Here is a 17,627-nt window from a genome sequence, read left to right on the forward strand (position 1 = left end):
GATTCTTCATTGATTTTATCAATTTCCTCCAATAGTACCTGGTGATCTATTGCGGAGTATTTCATTAAGATATTAACTACATTCATTGAAGCTGCTAAATTGCTTTTACCCCATTCCCTGAGCATATTCGGATTGTCAAATCTAGGCGCTGGGAGAATTCTTAGTCCTCGAGGGACTCTTCCCACTTCCACATATTTTGTCAATGACTTGTGTTCCCACCACTTTGTAATCTCATTTCTCATCTTCTTTCCCAAAGTTTTTAATAGCGTTTTCACATCGCTATCTTTACTAGCCACATTACCATGCATATTGCATACTCTGTAGACTTGTGAAAGCCTTAGGCAGGTTGCAGAATATTTTGTCTGCCGCTGCCTCCCTCTTGCCCACTGCATCCGCAGACATGCTGAGGTACGAATTATGTGTGAGTTAAGCCTGGTATTGACCGGCTTGTATTATTGCCACCATCTATCGTACCTCCCCACCTACGCCTTATGCCGTATCACGCACTGCCTTGATTTTGATCATCGACGGGTCCTCCGACCCTGCCGCTGTCATCCTCTGGCCGGTGCAAGTTTGTTCGGCTGCAGTAGGGGGCCGCTGCCAAAATTCCTCCCGGATTCTCGTCCTTGTTCGGTTGAAGGTGGCTGCCTGCTTGAGGGGAGGGGGTCCGTTGCCGGAAGCAACCTACTTCTGTATTTTGAATCACGACCCACAGCACTCTCAGAACCTCCTCTCGGTGAAAAGAGAGTAATGGACACCCAGGGATATAATGGCAAGTTTTCTTTATTCCTCCTCACTCTTCTGATGACGCATTTCGAGCAACAAGTGCCCTTGATCACACACGGAACGCAGCCCGCCATACTTTGTTAAATGAATTATGCACCCCCACCTTAGTGTCACATGTTAATTAACAAAAAAGAAACACTTTGAGCTCAGACTCTCCAAAAAAGGGCCTTTTGAAATTCGCATCAATACATGTGGTAAAAATACTTTAAAATGCTGTGACATCCTAAAAATCATTAATTTGCGAGTGATGCATGTATGTAAATAAATACATAAATAAATAAATACCCATAAATGTGAAAAAATAGATAAATATATACTTTAACATACAGAGATGGACAAATACATGCATTTAATTTCAGCTTTGGTCCTATCTTGTGCAAAATCATCGCAATACAGTACTCTCATGTACATAGTCTCATTGGTTTAAATGCCCATTCACTCTTATCCCATACACTAACAGTATGTATGTATGTATGTATATATATATTCACTGAAAAAACCATAGGTTTCACACATGTTATAGTTAGCGGAAATTTTACTGATAAAAAAACAATGAAATTCCCCCGTTATAGTTAGTGCAGGAAACTATAACTCACGCGACCGCAATCCTCTGCTGATGCTAATACTGTATTTAGACACTTATTTTGCCCATGTCTTCTTCCATAAATTTTTAGCTATACATATATTACAAATATTTTTTTTTCATAAAGACACATATGTCATCAGCAGAAGATTGCGGTCGCGTGAGTTATAGTTTCCTGCACTAACTATAACGGGGGAATTTCATTGGTTTTTTATCAGTGCCCACGTTACGCTAGATGGGCCATGTACGCACGATGCGCTTCGCGCACCGTGCGCACATGGAGGACATATTATGCGCTTCCTTGTGATAGGTAATCTGTTGAAATTTTTTGGGGAAATGCTGTGCTCTTATATGCCATGCACAAATGGGGGCCTTCGGCCACCATTTGCACACGGGGTGGAGAGAGTGTTTTTTTAAAATAATTTTTTACCGTACGCGTACGGTAAGCGTACGGTAAGCGTAATCGGCGAAATTTTCGAAAAATAAAAAATTACCGTTTTTTGCCTTGGGGGATCTTTGAAGACTCAACTAACATGGTTATGTGCATGGGCGCTGTCTAAACAGCCCCTTTATATGTTTTTGGCATTTGTTTATCAGCTCCCCCCTCAGAGTGCGAGAGAGAAAATGGCGGCCGCCGCTTCCTGGTTTCGACCGATTCGAATGTTTACTAAGATCTAAGGGCCAATCAGAATCGCGCTCGCGCACGCCACCGTACGCGTACGGTAAGCGTACCGTAAGTGCACCGTAAGCTGGCTCAGATATATATATTGATTTAAAGGCTATTTTCTCAGAATCTACTGAACAGATTTACACCAAACCTACAAAAGGCACTTCCTTGACCTGAGGACTACCTCTCTGCCAAATTTCAAGTAATTCTGTTCAGCCGTTCGGGCTGTAGCTGTGTCTAAAGGTCCTATGGAAAAATGCATGGGAAAAACGCGTTTTGGGACCCCCCTTTTATCTCAGCCCCCGCTTGACGAATCCCCCCGAGACTTTCAGGGTAGGAGCGGAGCGTAGCGCCCCACCTATTTTGAAAAATTCGCGAGGATTCGTCAACCGGCGCCAAAGTTATTCAAAATAGAATGTTGCGGATTTCCTATGGAAACGTGGTCCTAACTATAACTACCTACTGGCGAACGCCAGTAGGTAATATATATATATATATATATATATATATATATATATATATACATATATATATATATGTATATATATATATATATATATATATATATATACGGCAGGAAAATAAATAAGACATTGAGTGATTAATGTGCATGAAAAAGTAAAGAAAAAGTTAAAATGATGATGAGTGACAAAGTGAAGCAGGACAAATCAGCAGAAATGTAAAAAGAGAAAACACAGGAGGCAGAGAAGCCGTGTTCATGGAATACATTTTTAAAATATGCGGAGGATGAGGAACAGTGAGAGAAGAGAAGATCAATAGAGGAGAAAAAGAGAGTGAAAGAAACAATAAAAGTGAACAAGAGGGTGCAACTAAAGAAGATAAAAAATCAGTGAAAACAATGGTAGTCTGCTGAGGCAGATATGACCCACTCAAAGGTGTTTTTTTTTGTACAACCATGCAAAATATAAGACTACACCACCTTCTTTACAGAATAATTGTTATTCAGTAAGGCTATGTACAGAGCTCAAACATGTACTGTTGATTCATTGGCCCAAGGCACACTATTAAAAAGAACTTCCTTGTCAAACAGGATGAATAACAGATGGGCATGATGCCCTTGAGAAAACAATTCCCACACAGTATTTATTTAAATTCGACCTCATGCTGCGTATTAATCTGCACCCCTTGTCAGGAAGGCAGAAACAGTTCAGGTCCTGCGGTCTGCATTTCAGATCCATCTTCTTCATTGCCATGAGTACCTTTGTCATCAGCTCCTGTGTCCTTTTGGCTTTCATAACTACAGGTGAGTCAGGTCTCCATAACTTTCAAATATCTAAGCAATACTAAGCAATCTACATGGACTTTCCATTTTATAATGTTGTTAACCTTAGCGCCATTGAATTGAGAGATCTGCCTTTTCCATGCTTTTTGTTCAATGTTTATATAATTAAGGCTCCCTGTTTTCTTTTTTACTGATTTTTACATATAAATACAGACAGAAAACATTTATTTTCTTGTTTATATTTATTTTTAAATGTGGATAAAAACGGAAATTGGGTTTCTTTTTGAGTAATTCTAAATACTGTATGCCATGACTGCCAAGCCATTGGCTGTGTGGATTGATAGGTGAGGGGACTAAAAAAGAAAGGACGTTTAGTAAACAGACTTCAACAGAAGTAGTTACGCCCATGGTTGGTACTGATATTTGCATACTTTCTTATAAGTACATTGATCTATCTTCTGTGGGTGTTTACAGCATTGAAACCTAGTAGGCATTCAAGCTCAAGTGAACATTTACCGGTTGAATAAATCTGGAAATATACTAATTTAAGCTTAATTTTTCCACAAAACCCAAAATAAATATGAATAAATACAGAAAGAAATGTCACAAGAATAATTACCATAAATCCAGGAGGTATATTGATATAATATATAAAATACTTATATACATATCCATGCACATATTCATCAGTAGGTAGTTATAGTTAGGACCTAGTTTCCATAGGAAGACTATTTATGTTTTTTTGCTGTCACTTGCTGAATCCTTGCAAAATTTTGAAAAATATGTTGCTCACTTCAGCTGCTGTCTTAAAAGTTTCAGGGTAATTCATTACATGGGGACGAGAAAAAGGCGGGTCCCAAAATGTGTTTTCCCCATGCAACTTTATGTAGGGATTTTAGACACTACTACAGGCTGAATGGAAATACCCTAAATTTGACAGAAAGGTGGGAGTTGGTCCAGAAAGTGACGTTTTTGTGGACTGGTGAAAATCTATTTTTGGCAATATTAAAGGAAATTCAAATTTGTATATATAGGGATATGAAGGATGTCTGAACCATCAACTTGTGCTGAGATCTGACAGGCTACCAATATTTCAATCAGGTAATTTTGGCAGCCAACTTGGGACTCAGCTTCTGCAGAGTCTCACAAAAAATGCTAAAAAGAAAGAGAAGGTGGCAAAATACCAATACCCTGACCCTTAGTCCTTTTATTTAAATATTTGCAGCAAATCCGCAATGGAGTCACAACTCCATGGTAAAATAAAAAAAAATGAAACAAACACTGTCTCCCATGCTTGCTTTTATTAATGCCCCCAGGGTGATCCATGTTGCAGAGGCATACTATAAAAATATGTAAGGGGTGAAAGGGGCAAATCAGTTCAAATACATTTTAGGGAGGCCTGTTTTCCCCCCCACCCATCCCCTGTGACAGTGACAGCTACCTCCCTTGGGAACATGAAAATACATATGTAGGTAGGCCCGCTGTGCCTGCCCACACACTGGGGACCGCCAATTCCACAGGGAAATTACGGTTAAATAATATTGGGCACCCGCTGGGCCCTCTGCAGCCCATTGCAGCCCCGGGGACCACCACCTACCTGGGGCTGAAATAAATTAATGAATGGGGTCCATTATGGCCCACAGGCCCAGGGGAAAAACACATCCCTAGTCTTAATACTACAATGGAAGGGGGCCAGGTGGCTCTTGCTCATGGAGCCATGGATGGCCCTGTGGACTGCCACCCCCAAGGGCCAGCTCCTGCTACCTCTCGAGGTACCCACCCTCAGAAGGTAGATGTTTGCTCTTGCTTGGTGGTACCTGACCGCTCCCACCAGAGAAAGGCAAACATAACTCCACTTTCTGAAAGTGGAAGCTGTCAAACAGCAAATATGCATGCAGGGAAACTGATGGAAAACAATTGCTTCCACAAGTAGGTAGCAACCAATTAATGCAGTTTCATGCTTGATACAGTAATGCTGGTTCCTGCCGGAGGCGGAGAGTGTGGTGGGAACGGAAGGGCCTTAAGTTTCCCCCCACAGTCCCATTATACCTTGGGGCACCCAGGAGACATGACTAAGCCCTGGGGGATAGGTCCCTGGGGACAAAATCGGCCCAGGGAGGGTTAAAATGCAGACTCTTTCTGGTATCCAATGAAGGCTGGACCCTGGGAGATGGTGCTCCTGGGCCGACAGCAGCTGACGGCAGACCAGTGATGGGGGCTGTGTGGCCTCCCTCCTCTGCTGAAAATGTGTTTATTTAAAGTGGGTGTCCTGAGGATGGGGTCCCAGGAGCTAAAATAGGCCAGGAAGGTAGGCCATGTCGAACCTTCCCCTTTTTGTTTATGGCAAGGCCCCTGGGGAGGGGTTGACCAGGGCTGAAATCAAACTGGGGATGGAGCCACATGGCTCTCCTCTGTTATGGATGCACCCCGGGGCATGGAGTCCCCATGGCCATATTTGGACAGGGAGGGGGGCCACTTGTCCCCTTTCCACTTTAATACATGGATTTGGCCCTAGGTAGAAGGTGGTCCCTGGTACCCAGTGGACCCACATGGCCCACTCCCAATTTTAAAAACAAAAGCCAGAGGGATGTCAGGGTCTCCAGGGCCCTGGGGGTCTGCTTCCAACACCAAATTCACATAAACATAAGCCCCAGGGAAGTGGTAGTCACCAGGGATAGAAATGACTGTGAAGGGGGACCCCATGCACCCTCTCCTTTAATTTTGAAATAAATGGAGATGCCCTTGAGATGTGGCCCATCTGGGGTCTTTTTCCTAAACAAGTCAAGGAGCCTGTGCTTTTTTATTTTTTATTCTTGCCACAACAGTCAATCACACACCTCCTCACAGACCCACTCAGAGAATAACACACCCACTCACAGACTCAAAAACTCACTCACAGAACTACTCATAGACATATGTACTCACTGACAGACCAACTGAGACACTCACACCCACTCACAGAGTCAATAAGACACTCATACACCCCCTCACACACCCACTCACACACCCACTCACAGACCCACTCAGATGTATGCACCCATTCAATGACCCACTGAGACATAAACAGACCCACTTAGACACTCATACATCACTTACAGACCATATACAATGGTCCAGCACTCTTAATATTAGTTAATATTCTTTAGGTATAACACATTTCCTCAAAGTAATGCCAATTCAGCAGTGTTGTTTCCATCAATCTCTTTATTCATAACTTCTTTTTTTCAACACGATAAAAAGACCGTAGCCAACGCGTTTCGTCCTCTCGGACTTCTTCAGGGCAAAAAGCACATTTACTTGCGGTCTGTACTGTAATTCAAAGAGTACTGGATCCCTTTCTGGATTCGATAAAATCTGATTCTATCTTAAGTTAAAGTGCACTGTTGCAATCCTAATTATATATTGGATTGCTACATTCTCATGGTAGATGGTCAGTCAATCACAGACATCCTCCATGGTTCTTTTCTGAAAAGTTTCAGAGCTTAGATCGTCCTACATGGTAGCGTAGCGTCTGTCTCGATTCACAGACCCACTGAGAGAGTCATGTAGCCACTCACAGATCTACTCAGACAACCACACTCCTACTCACATGCCCAGTCAGACACTCAAGCACCAACTTAGACACTCATGCACTCACTCACATACTGGCTCACACGTGGAGGCACTCTCAAATCTACTCAGACACTCTCACACCCACTCACAGACCCACTCACACACTCATTTATACACTCATGCACCCACTCAGATATTCACACACCCAGTGAGACACATATGCAGTCACATCCAGGTCCACTCAGAAACTCACACATTGAGATACTCATGCATACACTCTCATACCCACTGAGACACTCAGTCACACACTCACTGTAAAGGGTTACAGCTTATAGTAGGGAAGTACAACAAAAAAACATTAGAACAACCTTAGAACTTCACTTAAAAACCCAAAGATTACAGGGAAGTTATAGGTAGAAAATAGAATTTAAAAACAACGTATTCAATTAGAATACAAAGGTTACATGGACAATATAGCTAGGGAATAGATTTTTAAAACCTCAAAGATTATAGGGACGGAGTAGATAGGAAATATAATTTAAAATTTTGTTGAAAAAAAGGTTAAATGCACGTTATAGTTAGGCTCAGATTGCAATCAAACAAAACCATAGAAATTCAGTACACTGCTTATGACCTCACTAATTAAATCACTCGTGACACCACTGATGAAATCTCAAATGACATATATGATAATATCATCAACATAACTACTCAGACACCCACTCATACCCAATAGAACCTCTGATACATCCACTCCCACTGCCACATAACTTCTCACCTACACATTCACAGACCCATACCAGTACTTACACAACCAATCACTCATCCATAGACCAACTCACTCACCCACTCACTCATACAGACACTCACATATCTACTAACTCACTCATACAGATACTCATGAACCCAGTCACTCACCAATACAGCTAATTACACATCATGTCATACAGAAATACAGACACTTACTTACCCACTCATACATCCTTACACTCACTCACACACCAACAACTAGAAAGTCATTGTTTTTCCCAGTTCACCCCCATTTTTTGCTGAAAAATACTGGTGGTAGCTGACTCTGACTGTACCCTGGCCTCTGCTAATGACGCCCATGGTCACTACTATATTGAAGAAGGTACATATAATAGGGTACACTCATAATTGGCAATGACAGGCCCTATAAGTCCCTAGTAGATAACAGGGCCGGGGGAAATCTACCTATAAGTCCCTAGTATATAATGTGTCATGGAGGTGTAGGGGCCCAGCAGATTTCCTGCATTTGCATGTGTGCACTGCTTGATACCTGCTGTCCTTTAAATGAATGTCTTTAAAAGTAAATCCCCACAATTGGTCTTGATAGACCCTATAAGTCCCTAGTATATAATAGGGCTAAGGGGTTCAAACTACCTATAAGTCCCTGATGTATAATAGGGCACTAAGGTTTTGAGGTCCAGCAAATTTCCTTCATATGCATGTGTGCACTGCTCAGTGCCTGATTTAATTTTAAATGCAAAAAGAACAATTGATGGACAGAATGTTAAACAATGCCAAACATTCACCCCAGTGCAGAGATCTGGGCCTAAATCCATAATTGTTTTACTCCACATGCCATTCATAGTTAGCCGCTATACTACTTCTTGACCTCAGTGCAGCATTTGACAAAGCCCTGGAGTGACTGTCATCCCTCCTGGAGGGCAGAACTTTTCAAGTTATGGAAGCCAACCTTTTTTCTAAGACAATATCATTGATTTGCGGGGTGCCTCAGGGAACCTCTCTCAGTTCCACGCTGTTTAATGTTTACATTGGACCACTAGCACGGATTGTGATGTTTCCATGATTTCATATGCAGATGACACCCAGCTGGTGGTCTCCCTAGATCCCAGATCCAATGGTGACTCTGACAACTTAGCATCCTGCATGGAAAGAGCTGTGGAATAGCTCACAAACAGCTGTCTGATGCTGAAGGGGAACAAAACAGAGCTGATGGTCCACAGAAATAATGTGGTTCCCAGGCCTCTGATCAGCTGGCCTAACTGCCTGGGTAGCTCACCAAATCCTAATGTAGCTAACAAGAATCTTGGCTTCTGACTCAATAAGAATCTAACAATGGAGATCCAAGTCAAAAAATTGGCAGGTACATGTTTTGGATTACCCAGAATTCGCCACAATGTTTTGGAGCATATTTCTGTACATCTTAGAAAAACAGTAGTCCATTCCCTGGCCATATCACGTTTGGACTACAGAAATTCATTCTTCCTAGGGGCACCAAAATATGTCATCAACAGATTCACGTGAATCTAGATTTCTGGAAAAGGAAGTATGCTTCCGGAAATCAATTAAAACCTGGCTGTTTCATCAGTATCATTAATTATGCACTCTATAAATCTAATTAAGAAATAATTCCAGGTTAAACCCAGTTATATGCAAATCAGTATTGTCCCTGCTCTCCACGAGAAGAGTACAGCCAGAAATGCTAGGCCATGTCTTCCTTAGACTGTAAACACATATCCTGGGACTGGTTGCAGGGTTTCATCCCTCATCAAACAAGTTCAGCTTGACTCCAGTGGCATGGAGAGCATTGGAATCATGTTTGGGCATGCCCGTCCCACTCGGGATGAAAAATACGAAAAGAACAATTGATGGACAGTATGCTGAACAATGTCAATCACTTACCCCAGTACAGAGATCAGGGCCTAAATACATTGTTTTTTGTTCCCCATGCCATTTCAATTTAAACCCAACCATATGCAAGTCTTGACCCTGTTCCCCATGAGAACAGTCCAGCCCGCACTGCCAGGCCAGGTCCTCCCTGGGCTGGAAAACAAGCATCCAGGGACTGGTTTTGGGGTTTCACCTTTCCTAAGCAAGGCTAGCTTGACTCCAGTGGTATGGAGGGCACAGTACCCACATTTGGGCATACCAGTCCCACTCGGGTGAGAAATGAAAAAACAACAATTGATGGACAGAATGTTGAACACTCATCCCAGTACAGAGATCCCAAGAGGAACAGGGTTAAAACTGATTTGCATATAGCGGAGTCCAAACTGGGGTGGCATGGTGAGCAAAAGAATTAATGATTAAACCCAGATCTTTGTGACTGGGAGTGAATGTTTGCATTGTTCAGGATTCCGTCCATCATTTGTTCCTTTTCCTGCTGTCATTTTAAAGGCAGTTTGGCTTGTGTTTAAAAATAAATTGTATGCAAGTTCAACGTAGGTGGTATGGGCACTTTAAAAGAGATAATCTATCCTATTTTCACATTTTAGGCACCCCATGGCCCCCCTAGGTAGCCCAGGTGTGGGGAGCTACGTAACAGTAAGCAGGGACTTTATAAACAGTGTTTTACATGCCTTGGTGAGGGAGAAACTTTTTTCCACATTGTAGATACCTAGCTCGGTTCACTTACAGAATATCAACTTCAAAAATGTAGATGAAATAATATTGAGGTAAAAATATAGAATGCAGAAATATCGACTTCCTTTACTTAAACAGGTAAGTACAAAAATATCCCCCAAAAAATATTGATGTCAAATTATAGTTGTACAAAATATCGATTTTTATGTATATAAAATAAAATAAAAAATATTAAATATATAAAATCATACAATTAAAGAAAATTGATGTAATATATATTTTAACAAATATAACAATTAAACTTAATTAACAAAAGTTAAACGCACATAAATAATAACATTATATATATATATATCTCTGTATTCACTGAAAAAACCATAGGTTTCAGGGGCGTTATAGTTAGCTGGACTTTTCACTCGTACAAAACCATTGAAATTCCCCCATTATAGTTAGTTCAGCTAACTATAACTCGCTCGCCTGCAATGCATTGCTGATGACGTCACATATTACATCACTCATGACATGGTCAGTGACATCACTCATGACATCACTGATGACATCTCAAATGACATCACTGATGACATCACTGATGACATCATCCAGTGAATGTGTGTTTTTCTGAAAATTACAGATGTTTTATATATGTATATCTCAAGGTCGATGGAAGAATAAATGGGTATATAAGTGTCTAAATGGATGATTTGCTTTTGAAAAATTGAATGTATAACTGACTGATTAAGTGTATCTTAGTGAATACATGGCTTAGTGAGTAATGTTTAAATATGTAAATATCTGTATCAGTCTCTCACTTTGTGTATAAGTGGCTGCATGGGTTGGTGAGTAGCTACATGAGAGTATTTATAGGTTATTTGTTGTTTTTTTGAGTATCAGTATGAGTGTCTGTATGGTTCGGTGGGGTGTATTACGTAGTGCATAGGTGTATTATTATTATTATTATTATGTTTCTTATATAGCGCCTGAATCGACCCCCGAAGGGGTATCTCCGCGCTTGCCTTGGGAACCCGTCCTGGCTTTTCCCTGTGAGATAGCCCCTACAGGGGATCCCCAAGGTGAAAGCCAGGCATCCCGCCGCGGGGGCCGTTGTGGAGATTAAGCAAGCTTAATGCCCAGAGTTGCAGAGTGTGAACCCATGATTAGGTCAGGCACCGAAGCGAGAATTATCGAGTCCATGGACATTTGAGCTCAAGACCCTGCCGCGTCGGGAATTGAACCCTGGTCCCGGGTCTGACCTCTGCTTCAGGGTCTGCCTGCTCTAACCAGTGAGCCACACTTCTCCACAGGTGTATGAATGAGTGACTCACTGTTTGTATGTGTTGAAGACAGCATGTGTGCAGGACTGAATGGGTGGATGAGTGTGTGCATGGGTGTGTTAGTGAGTGAATGACTGTCTCAATAGTGTCTTTATGAGTAACTACATATGTTTTAAACTAGTATATGTGACTATTGGTGTATATAAGTGAGTATATGTGAGAGTGAGTAATTGGAAGAGTTCCTGTATGAATAAGTATGTGTTTCTATAAGTGATTGTTTAAAAGACTAAGTATGTATAAGTTTATGTAGAAGTAAGTGTGGTGGTGTGTGTATAACTGTATATGCAAGTAAATGGATGTTTGATTCTTTATTAGCATGAGTGACTATGTGTGTGAGTAGCTCTATGGAAGAGTGGCGTTGTGTAGCAGGATGTATATGTGTATGAGTACATATGATGAGTGAGTACATGTATGAGTGACTGTATAGGGCTGTTGATGAATGAGTGGATGTGGATGTGGATCTTAGAATTACTGAATAGGTTGTTGTAACTGGTATTGCTATGTCCATTGTTTTGAAAATTTTAGTTTCTATTTTTGAATGTGTGTATCAACGGTTATATTAGAGGGAGAGGAGGTCTGCCACTTTATCACAAGGATGATGTCATCAGTGATGTCATCAGTGATGTCATTTGAGATGTCATCAGTGATGTCATGAGTGATGTCACTGACCATGTCATGAGTGATGTAATATGTGACGTCATCAGCAGTGCATTGCGGACGCGCAAGTTATAGTTAGCTGAACTCACTATAATGGGGGAATTTCAATGGTTTTGTACGAGTGAAAAGTCCAGCTAACAATAACGCCCCTAAAACCTATGGTTTTTTCAGTGAATTTCAAAGGTTTTTTAAATGCTAATTTCTAACTCTGCCTGCAGAGATAGGACATGTGAAGAAAGAAGAAAAAACGCACAGAAAGAAAAAATAAAATGCAGAAAAAAGAAGCAACAGAAGTCCTCAAAGAAAACACCTACATACACTAGGGAACACTATGCGTTGGGGTCCCCCTGTGATTAGCATGACCTTGTGGTAAATAAAATAAATATTACCGGACTGAATTTCATGCGGAATCTTAAATTAAAGTAAAATAGCTCAAAATAACGAGAGGCAGAATCCGTGGTATAAGAGGTTTCTAATGGGCTTTATTCCATTCAAAATGGCCGACTCGAGTCGCGGCCCTCAGGTTCCGTCACCACGAAGGTTCAGGAAGTGAAGTACAATAATTTATTAACAGACATGTATTTTTATAATAAGTACATTACAATGAAACGAATGTAGAAGGCGTAACATTTGATAAGAAAAATGACGTGACAGTGACATAATCGAAACTAGGCGTAATAAGGAATAAAAGAAACATGATTGGTTAGAATTATCAGACATAGGTGGATCTATAAGATAATACTTGGCATAGATGCGCGCGCGGCAGCATGACGTGTAATTGACGTGCAACTAGGGGGTGAAGGGGACTTGACATTTAGCTCTACATGTGGAGACGAGAAGTCTGGGGTCAAGTCATCCTAATCCCAAATCATATCTAACATCCTATGTTTAAAGAACTATGTTATCCACAAGGAAGAGACTCTCGGACAGAATCTATTCTATACTGACTGTGTGCGTGTACAAGCGTCTAAGTGTCTATATGAGATGCGAGGGGCAGAAAACTTTCCATGGCAACAGGGCTATGAATCACTTGCAGGAGGACGGAAAGGCTGAGTCCTTTGCTTGTGAGCTAAAGGAAATGTTTACCTAAATCACTGGACAGGAATGCATCGGCTGAAGAGTAAAATAGATAATTCGAAGGTGAAATACAACTTCTTGGCAGACAGGCGAAAACTAGCCGAGGCAGGCACCGTTAGCTGCACAGGGAGTAGGACAAAGTTCATGGATACAGATGCGAGCTCAAGCTGAAGCTGTCAGAGACAGAGAGCAGGGAAAGGCTTTGAGGACAGAATCGGGCCTACTCGCCTGAACTGTAAAGATGAAGTAACTTAGCCATATAAAGTCGGTGGCCTTTTATACTTAGGAATCGAATATCCAGCCCATTGATGGCGGATCTGACAGAGAACATGTTGACGGTAGACACACATATGTTTGCGTCTTAGAAACTGGAACTGGAGGGAACATACATGTACTTGTAACATGCACATAGAACCGTTGGGGTCCAAGATAGGGGACATAACTGATCAGGAAAATCCACATTTCCACATTCCCTCCTTGTCCCCTTCTTGCCCTTCACGAGACATCAATCTTCATCATTCCATTGATTTGCTCATGGAGCATCATTTCTTCTTCTTTCTTCTTCCGGGATCTTGAGCGAAAACCTTGATGTGGGATACACGATGTGGCACACAGACCACAAATCGCTGGTCCACATTGTAGGCATAGACAACAACTGAAGAGCATAAGAAGGCCAATACCTAGGAAGGATAGAACTCTCCATCCCCAGGCTGATATCACACTCCTAAACCACCCGGACCACGTCCAAGTGCCTGGATTCTCGTGTATCTGGCTTACAATCTTATGAAGGCGTGTTATAGCTTTATATACAGATGGCGAATTTTCTGGTATGAATATGCAGCAGCTGGATCCGATGACCCTGCAAGCTCCGCCCCTATCGGCCAGGATGACGTCAAGGACAAGACGATTCTGGAGAACAACAATTCTCATCACTGATTGTTCCTCTGTCAGATTGCCTAGGGCGGCCATAGTCTCGTTTACTACAGCTTCAAGAGTCTTGGTGAGTCTGCGTATCAGCTTACTATTTGATATAGTACCTATATAGGGAAAGATACCTTTATTGAAATCTACATACTTGTCCCATGATGTCTCAGTATAATCGACAACTGGGAGATCTCTTTGCTCTCTATTGTGTACTAAATGAACATTTCGATAATAATCAGGGGGAGCTAGGAAAACAGGTGGCAAAAGGAATGCTATGTAACAGGTACCATCCCAATCTAGAGGCAGACGCATATATGCAGTCTGACCACATATGAAGTAGGAATGGCGAGAAGCTCTAAATGAAGATTTACCTTGATCACTATATTCTACTGTAGTAACGCATTGGCTATGGCCCATGTGTTTGGAACCAACTTTTCTAACACATAATTCACCCTTAACTGGAAATACTGACATAGTGGGCAGAATTAGTTCAACTTCGGATTTGACATTCAAAATCATAAGATTAGGTGTAAAATTACCTAATTTATACACTTCATTTTCTAGATCAGTTCCTGTTCTACTGAGGTGACCCTCCTTATTAGGGTGACAGACTTTGAATAAAACTAGATTCAGATTTCCCCATATCCAATGTTGTTGATAAACTGCTGTGTCTGGGTCTATGGAATTTAATAAACTAAACCATGCTCCACAGGAGCCATTGTGTGTGAACGGATGTGGAAAGAAAGGCAGAACTCCTTTGTTATTCTGATAGGGAGGGAGTCGGCCACACACCCAACAATTGGTCGCATTACTAGTCTGATGGGAATGATGTAACATACTAATGAATGTGTTATTGCGCAGCGCAAGTCTATAGGATAATTCATGTGGCGGTAGGTCACTAAAAGAATGTTCATCAGTTATATTGAAAACACGTTTAGAAACAGGATAATACATATGCAACAATATACTTGCAGTAACTATTAAAAAACTCAATAAAAACAAAATTAATAATGTCACAATACAGTGGTTACGCAGTAATTTACAATAAGCATGTCGTTTCATTATGATTCTGGACTCTACATGATTCAGACCTAAGGGGTACATGTCGGGACAGATTCAACCGCTTCACCTTGGAGAGGACTTAAACAATCAAATCGTCCGACAGTTTAGATCTGGACCTGAGTTTCTGTTTATAGAGTTCGGTGCTACTGGCCTCAGCCAAAGGTAGCTTTGAGTCTATGGGGGAAGACACACGGGCAGTACTGTCTGTGTCAGGAGGAAGTCCATGAAATTTTTTTACGTGACTGGAATGAATCCACCCTTTTCGTCCCTCGATCTTCACGGCTGTTCTTGTGGTCAACAGGACCAACTTGGGTGCTTTCCACCGGGGCTCCAATTGACTCTTCCTGTCGAAATTTCTCACAAAGACAAGATTACCCGGAACAACGTCATGGGGTTTCGCCTCAGTGTTGTCGGGAAAGGCTGCAGCTACCTGTGAACGAGAAGATTGTAGTGCAGACATCAAGGAAGCCAGGTAATCTGTCAGCATATTACAGTCTACATCAGTTATTTTACGTGGTATAGGCGTCCCCCACATATTCGGCGGTCTACCAAAGATCACCTCATACGGGGATAGCCCTGTTCTAGAGTGTGCTACCATTCTCATGTAAAAGAGTGCAACTGGTAATGCTACTATCCAGTCGACACCTTTCTCTCTACATATTTTGGACAGTCTGATTTTCAGTGTCTGGTTATGTCTTTCTACGAGACCTGCTGCTTCGGGGTGTCGGACACAGTGGAATTTCCACTGATATCCCAACAGGAGTGAGACATGTTTCATTAATTCGGATGAAAAAGGCTGACCGTTATCTGAATATACAACACGTGGTAAACCGTACCGTGGGAAGAATTCTCGAACTAGCTGCTTGGCAGTAGTCGAGGCAGTGTAATCTGATACGGGATACGCCTCTGTCCAACGGGAGAGAGCGCAGACAACTACGAGGACATATTTGAATCCTCGACAACGTTCCATCTGAATATAATCCATCTGGAGGACTTCAAAAGGATGGTCAGGAGGCTGAAATCCACCCTGCTCTACGGGAACACTCTTTCCTGGATTAAACTGACAACATATCATACAGGTACGAACTTTTTGTTTAGCTGCTGCTCGTAAATGTTTGTTGAACCAAATGTGCTGAATGCTGTCTAGCATAGCCTTCTCTCCTAAATGTGCTGGACTGTGAACTGTAGCTATAATGGCTTGAACCATGGAATCGGGGAGAAACCATACAGATTTCTCCTTCGTCATCCATCCTTGATCTGTCTGGATCCCTCCTAGTTCAGTCCATTTCTTTATTTCTTCTGCTGTGGCATGTGTCTGTATGTCAATTACGTCAAGTGTGGGATCCTTAATTGTCATACACTGTGTTGGTGTCTGAACTATTGGCTTTGTCATGTCTAATGTGCGATTCTGAGCAGTCTGTTTAGCTGTTCTGTCAGCTAAATCATTGCCTTGAGAAATGGTATCAGTAACCTTCGTGTGTGCTTTACATTTCATAATCGATATAGCAGTGGGTAGATGTATTGCGTCTAACAAGGCATGAATGAGGGGTCCGTGCTGAATGTGGGCACCATGGGACGTTAGATAACCTCTCTCTCGCCACAGCACACCGAAGTCGTGTACAACTCCGAATGCATAACGTGAGTCAGTGTATACATTAACTTTCTTATTTGTGGCTTGAATACAGGCTTGCGTTAGAGCAATAAGTTCTGCTGCTTGGGCTGACAGAATATCTATACAATGTGTCTCAATAACTTCAGTGTCTGTTGTGACTGCATACGCGGCCACTAAATCTCCTGTACTTGCTCTCATGCATGATCCGTCTACATACAACGTCAGGTCTGGATCTAACAATGGAACGTCTGTCAAGTCTTGTCTAGGTTTCGTCTTTATTTCAATGATTTCAACACAATCATGAGCTAGTGGGTCTGTTCCAATTACAGGTAATAGTGTAGCAGGATTCAATGTATTACACCGTCGGATCTCTATGTGTGGTTGAAACAATGTCAGTTCATAACCGGTAAGTCTTGCTATGGTCAAGTGTTGCGTTTGTGTTCGGTTCACAAGAACCTCTACTGCATGTGGTACTTGAACTGTCAATGGGTGTCCTAATACTATGGCATCGCTTTGTCTGATTGCTAAAGCTGTCGCTGCCACTGATTTCAGGCATGCAGGCAAAGCCTGAGCTACGGGATCTAATGTACTGGAAAAATAAGCACATGGCTTGCGTGATCCTGCTTGATCCTGAGTGAGTACTGACAAGGCAGTACCTTCGCGTTCTGTAACAAAGAGTGTAAAAGGTTTGCTATAACATGGTGTTGCTAAAACAGGTGCTTGACATAAAGCTTCCTTTAGGCTTTCAAAAGCTTGTGTATGTTCCTGAGTCCAAGGGAGAA

At 41.8% G+C, this 17,627-nt stretch overlaps 1 protein-coding gene across 1 annotated transcript in view; it reads left to right on the forward strand.

Annotated features, from left to right (window-relative positions):
• Window positions 1-3,122: 3,122 nt before the first annotated feature.
• LOC146808855 (phospholipase A2 inhibitor and Ly6/PLAUR domain-containing protein-like) overlaps window positions 3,123-17,627 on the forward strand; it is a 270,834-nt gene continuing 256,329 nt past the window's right edge. Inside the window, exon 1 of the mRNA XM_085615676.1 lies at window positions 3,123-3,300. Within this exon, the coding sequence (XP_085471802.1) occupies window positions 3,159-3,300 (142 nt within the window). The 5' untranslated portion in view covers window positions 3,123-3,158. The remainder of the gene's footprint in view (window positions 3,301-17,627) is intronic.

Source organism: Triturus cristatus, chromosome 7, assembly GCF_964204655.1.
Source record: "Triturus cristatus chromosome 7, aTriCri1.1, whole genome shotgun sequence".
Lineage (NCBI taxonomy): Eukaryota > Metazoa > Chordata > Amphibia > Caudata > Salamandridae > Triturus > Triturus cristatus.